Source organism: Manis pentadactyla, chromosome 7 (assembly GCF_030020395.1).
Source record: "Manis pentadactyla isolate mManPen7 chromosome 7, mManPen7.hap1, whole genome shotgun sequence".
Classification (NCBI taxonomy): Eukaryota; Metazoa; Chordata; class Mammalia; order Pholidota; family Manidae; genus Manis; species Manis pentadactyla.
The window spans coordinates 135,029,958-135,035,957 of NC_080025.1; the positions used below are offsets into that span (position 1 = coordinate 135,029,958).

General features: G+C 44.7%; 1 protein-coding gene across 1 annotated transcript in view; it reads right to left on the reverse strand.

The window, feature by feature from the left end:
* Window positions 1–5,792, reverse strand: part of KIAA1549 (KIAA1549 ortholog) — a 125,241-nt gene extending 119,449 nt beyond the window's left edge. Inside the window, exon 1 of the mRNA XM_057504802.1 lies at window positions 5,440–5,792. Coding sequence (XP_057360785.1) covers window positions 5,440–5,584 — 145 coding nt within the window. The 5' untranslated portion in view covers window positions 5,585–5,792. The remainder of the gene's footprint in view (window positions 1–5,439) is intronic.
* Window positions 5,793–6,000: the final 208 nt, after the last annotated feature.

The window sequence follows — 6,000 nt, forward strand, 5'->3', positions numbered from 1 at the left end:
AGAGAGATCAAGTCATTGTGAGCTGCAGATGAAAGGTGGGTGGTCACAACTTGGAAACAAATTAGATTAGTTAGAACAGCATCTTCCTATCTGGGAAAATCAACCTAGTGCAAATATAATTACAGTAATTAGCTGCCTCTAACACCAAGGGCACTGATAGAAAATGTGGCTCCCAGGTCCCTGGAGACATTTAACTCCCTGGTTGGGTTCTGTTTTCAGGATTAGGTGAAGCACTTCCTGACAAAGTCTGCAGCAGATGTCCCCAGGTGACCAGGAGGAAAAATTTTAAATGAGTCCCCTCTGCCCTTTGACTCCCAACCCAAAGAAAAGCAAGCAAACAAGATACAACAAAAACAGTTTTCAATGGCACAATTTCAAATTGTTCTAAAAGTGAAAAGACAGTTGCAAGATAGAAAGTGGTATATCCCCAAAACATTAGTAATTTTCAGTTACTGGGTTTATAGGATCTGCAGCAATGCTTCTTAAGTTTAAAGTGCCTAAAGATCAGCTTTAAAATGAAGATTCCTAGGGAACCACCACCAAAGATTCAAAAGTAGGTTAAGGTAAACCCCAGAAATCTGAATTTTTAACAAGCAGCCCAACATCTCTATGTGATATTGGTACTGGAAGTCTATGGATCACACTTTTGAAGCATTTATCTTAGTCTTTGTTTACAGAATCCCAAACCACTCAAAATGTACAACTATTCACCTCAAAATGGCTGGTGATAAAATAGCACATTAACTAAAACAAAAATTTCACACACACCAAAGGGCATAAATACAATGAAAAAAATTACAAAAAGAAAAACTGCAGATTTTGCTGATCAAAATGATCAAAAACTTCTGAATTTCAAAATAATATAAAATTTAAAAAAAAATTCACTGGAAGGGAGAAAATGCAATAAACAGGAAAAATAGTTGCTATCCATAATGTGTAAAGATTTAAATATATATATACCCCAACAGATAAGTGAGCAAAAACAGAAAATTCACAGAATACAAATACCAAATAAAACATATTAAACTCAAAAGTAAGTAAAAAAACTTAAAGCAATGTATTACAAATGAATTTAACAATGGTTTTGAAAATAATAATCAGTGCTAGTAATGATGAAGTAAAACAGGCACCTGCATAAACTGCTGGGTTTATTTCAGCATTACAGCTTTATACAAAAAATTGATTCATTCAACAATCATTTACAGAGCACCTGTTAGGCACCCAGTGCACTGGACAAAACACGCAAAGTTAGTGCGTGATGAGCCTTAGATCTAAATTACATTCTAATTTCCCTTCTAGAAATGTACACTAAAAAACAAAACAAAAAAATTCACACACACAAAGAAATAAAAACAAAGTCCTGCTACTTCTATAGCTTTTCTTCTTCCATCCTAATTACAACCCTTAAATAGAATTCGTGCCTCATATCGAATTTATCGAGTATCATAATTCCTCCAAGTGGCAAAGATACCTCAAGACAAATGCTGGGCATAGAAGCCACAGGGCATAAATCTACAAAGAAGTAAAAAGCTAACCTTTTCAAACAATATGGCTTCTCTCTCACTTACCAACTTTACATTTCCCTGTATGGCCCCGGAAGATGACTGGTTAGCCAGAGACGGGTAAGATTCCTCAAGGGAGGAACAACCTAAGACAGGCACAGTCGCAGGGGGGCCATCAGGTGAGAAATTGGGGATCAACAGAGGTGAGGCTTAGAACCTCATCCCCCCTGTTCTGAGAGAAATCTTCTGCATACGTGGATGTTTTATTGCCCTTGTCTAGCTTGGATTAACACATAGTCTACAGGCACACACCTGATCATCTACATTTGCTCTCTTACAACACTAAACTATGTTTTCTACCTTTATCTTGCATCTACCTACCACTTCAGCATTTTATTTTTTAAAAAAAAAAATAATAATAATAATAATAATAAAGGGAGAAATGTGGGATCCACATATAAATCAAGTATAAAAATCAAATGAATATTCGTATTTGACCTGATTGTTTATAGTTCATAATGCATAATCAAAACCGAAAGGTTCTGTGATGACTGCCCTTGTACTGTTCACCATGTAAGAACTTATTCACTATGAAAGAATTTGTTCACCATGTAAGAACTTGTTCGTTATGCTTCAGAAGATTGGAGACTGACGAGAATTAGGCTTGGGGTGGATTAATGATTGTGCATTGAGCATTGAGTCCCCTATACAGAATTTTATTGTTGTTAACAACCATTTGATCAATAAATATGAGAGATGCCCTCTCAAAAAAAAAAAGAAAGAAAGACATAGCTATTCACCACAGCATTAATTTTAACGGCCAAAAAAGCTGGAAATAATAAAAGGTTAATTAAATTAGGATGGAAAACTGTTTTCAAACAACATTTAATGAATAGGGAAATGCTCATGTTAAGTAGTGAGTGAAAAAGTAGTAAATACAATTGTGCATATAATGAATTTTCTTTGTTTAATGTTAGCAAAGAAAATATAAAACTATCTACAATGTTATTTATGGGTTGTGGATTATGGGTACCTTTTTTCTGTACCTTCCAGTAATTTCCAAATTCTCTGCAAAGTTATACATTTCATAAACTAACATTTTAAGAAAGACTTATCCCTGAATAAGATAAAGAAATGAAGCGCAAGTCTTTCTTTCCATATTGTGGATGTAGAATAGCCTAAAAGCACTACATTCAAAAGCAAGTCCAAAGTATTACAAGTTGTTTCCACAACAGTGAACAGTCAAGATTAAACTAAAAAAGTGTTTAAACAAACAAGCAAAAAAGGCACATTCAAAATGCTGGTGGAAATAGAAATAGACAAGAAATCGACAAAACACAGAAATTTAAAGACTGAAATATGGGGACCAACAGAAGGTAGATTCCATTTAATGCAAGTTAACAAAGAAAGAGAACCGTAGAACCGTAGAACCGTGCTAAAGAAGGAGACAGCTGTCAGCCAGAGGGGCTGCCTAACCTAGGAAATCCAAAACAGGATTGACACATGCCATTTTCTGGCCAGCACCACTTATTCTTTAGAAAGAGAACCTCCATGGTAGAGTTCAGCAAACCCCACTCTGATTGTGAAATAAAATACTTAGGACTGGGAGCCAGAGGGTCCTGGTGGCACAGAAAGGAGATGTGAGCCAAACAACTGAAATGCAACCTCTTCCCGGGATCAACCAGCACTCTCACTACTCAGGTATCTCCTACATCAGGGAGCCTCCCGGAACCAATATCGCTCCTCACATCCCTCCAGAAGTGGAGCATGGGCCACTGTAAGAGGTCTTCTCTGAAGCACCCTGTTATTCACTGCCTTTCTGGCCCATCAGCAGTCTGTGCAAGGGTCTGCACTTGCTTGTCCACTGCTTTGTGTTTCCAACTGGATCCTGAGGACAGGCACTCCGTCCTCCACTTCTGTTCCTATTCTATTACCCAGCCTAGAAGCAGCTGTGCAAACCAGGGGAGCCCAAACACAAAGTAGTGAAACAATGGAGCCTCTGCATCCATGATGTCAGCTCTAGAGTGGAAATATAATGAATTTCATGTTCATGTTGAGGAGAAACAGGAATAGAATTCTAAAGAAGAGAAAGTTATGGAGGGACAGTACAAACAGCCCTCTTTTAAATTTATCAAAAGAATTATTTGTATTCTCTACAACATGAACAGTATATCCAGACAGCCACATTCACATGGGGAAGCTGTACAGAAATTAAGGGCATAGAGTCTGGAGTCAAACTAACCTAAACTCCTGAAGCCTTAGTATCCTCATCTGTAAAATGGGGATAATGATGGCTAACTCACAGTGTGACTGGATAAGGTATATAAAACACAGCACCTGGCACAAAAGACACACTGGGAAAATAAATCAATTCATTTGCCAGATCCCACAGCAGGTAAATCCATTTGTATCAGATGGGCTTTCTTTGTGGCCTAAAGCCAAGAGCACTCTTCATGATTCTCTCTCTCCTCCCACAGGAAGCCCAGTCGTGTCTCCTCTGCACACACAGGGCTGGAACACGCCGAGCACAGGACTGAGGTCTCAGGTGCTAGGTTAGGCCAAATTGTTTGCACTCTCTACACACTGCCTGAAAGAGGCCCGTTTTGTCACCCCAGCTCTGGTGTGGCTTCTTCCTGAGGCAGGGTTCCACCCAGCTATGGGAGATTTTTGTGGAGGCCTCAGGTGTGTAAAAGTCTACAGGTCAAGGGCAGTAGAGGGAAAGGAAAAGTGATGACCCTGCACTAACTAGCCTATGACCTTGAGCAAATCACTTCTGTCAGTTTCCTATTCAGTGGGAGGAGGGGCTCCATTCTATGACCCCGAAGCCCCTTCCAGTGCTTCTATTGTACCATCCTACATGGCACTGATTATAATTCCAACAGTGAGGTCCAACAGGCACCTTTAAATGTGTTCATTTCCTTTCAAAGCCACTTGGCAGTCCTCTGGCCCTGCTCCCATGAGAAGGGAGGGTCGAGTGGCTTTCCTGGCTTTCTATTTTTGTTAGGTGTGCAGCAGCTCCCCATCCAGAGTAGCCCAATCCTTTACTTTTCTGCCCCCCAAGTGGTCAAGTGCGTGTGCTGAGGCAATCACTGGCTTACAGTGTGTCAACTCGGAGATGGTTTCCAGACCATCCTATGTGTATGCTTGTGGTGGACAAATAAACATTTCGGAGAAGCAATATGAATTAAACCATTTCCTCAACAACACGACCCACCCACATGCTTCTTCATATATCATGCCTCCTAATTCCATGCTGAGGAACAGTCAGTAAACTGCATCTATTATAAAAACAACCCTTACTCCTTTCATACCCTGACACTTAAGAATCATAATATTTTCACACTCTATTGTACTAATGCCTTTGCAGAAGTCATAGCAATAGCTATTTCCCTGGAAAGATCCATGGCCAGGGCGCTTTCCAAGAGATTTTCGGTGAATGTTCTTTGTGTCCTGATGCACTGGGGGACACGGCCAGCCTGCCGGCATCTGGGGGACAGAGCTACTGGGAGGAATGAGATACTGTTTTAAAGCACACCCACCGAACATACTCCTTCGCCCCGACAATAAAGTATTCCCAAACATCTGATATACCACAAAGATAGAGCCATGCACAAATACAATACCAGTGCCTGCATTTTGCAGAGAAAATACAGGCACATTCTGTGAAGCCACCAGACCCAACTCGGGCTCCGTGGATAACAGGATAGCTTTGCAGACCTTTAGGAAGACTGGCCAGAATCCGCTCGCTTTTTCGTTTTATTTTCTCCGTGCCCTTTTTTGCTGGGCCCAGGAAGAACAGAAAAGCATCTCAAGAAAGGAGGGCGAGGGAGCGTTGGAGAATAAAAGAGGATGGGCGGGGAAAGCAGGATTTTGAAAATAACAGCCATCAAGGCAGGCAGGGTCGCGGCCACGGCCGGCGGGTCTCGGCGGTGCTTACCTGGGGCGCACGAGGCCGGCCGGGCGAGCAGCAGCAGCCAGAGGCCGGGGAGCAGCAGCCCCGGGCGGCGGGCGCGGCGGGCGGAAGGCCCGCGGCCGCTCGGCCCCGGGACCAGCGCGACCCCGGCGCGGGGCTCCCCCTCCATGGCCGCGCCTCGGCGTCGGCGCCGCGCCCCCAGCAGTACCGGCCGGCGGCCCGGCCCGGCCTCGCGGCTCCGCGCTCTCAAGCCCGGGAGGGGCGACAGCTGCGGCCGCGACTGGGACGGGGCGCCGCGCACCGGCGTGGAGGGAGGCCGGCGAGGCGGGGGCGGGCCGGGGGCCGGAACCACGAGCAGGGGCCGCCAGCCGCACGCCGGCCCCGCCGCTCCGCCCCCTTCGGAGCCTCGCGGCCGCTGCCGGGCAACGCGCGGGCCCGGACGCGGGGAGGCGAGCACCACCTCCCGGCCGGCCGGGAGCTTGCCTTTGGGGCGGCCAGGCGGCGGGCGCGGGGCTGAGGCGCGCGGGACCGCGCGGCGCGGGGCCGGCGGCCGGCCCGTCCCCAGGACCCACCTCCCGGGAGGGG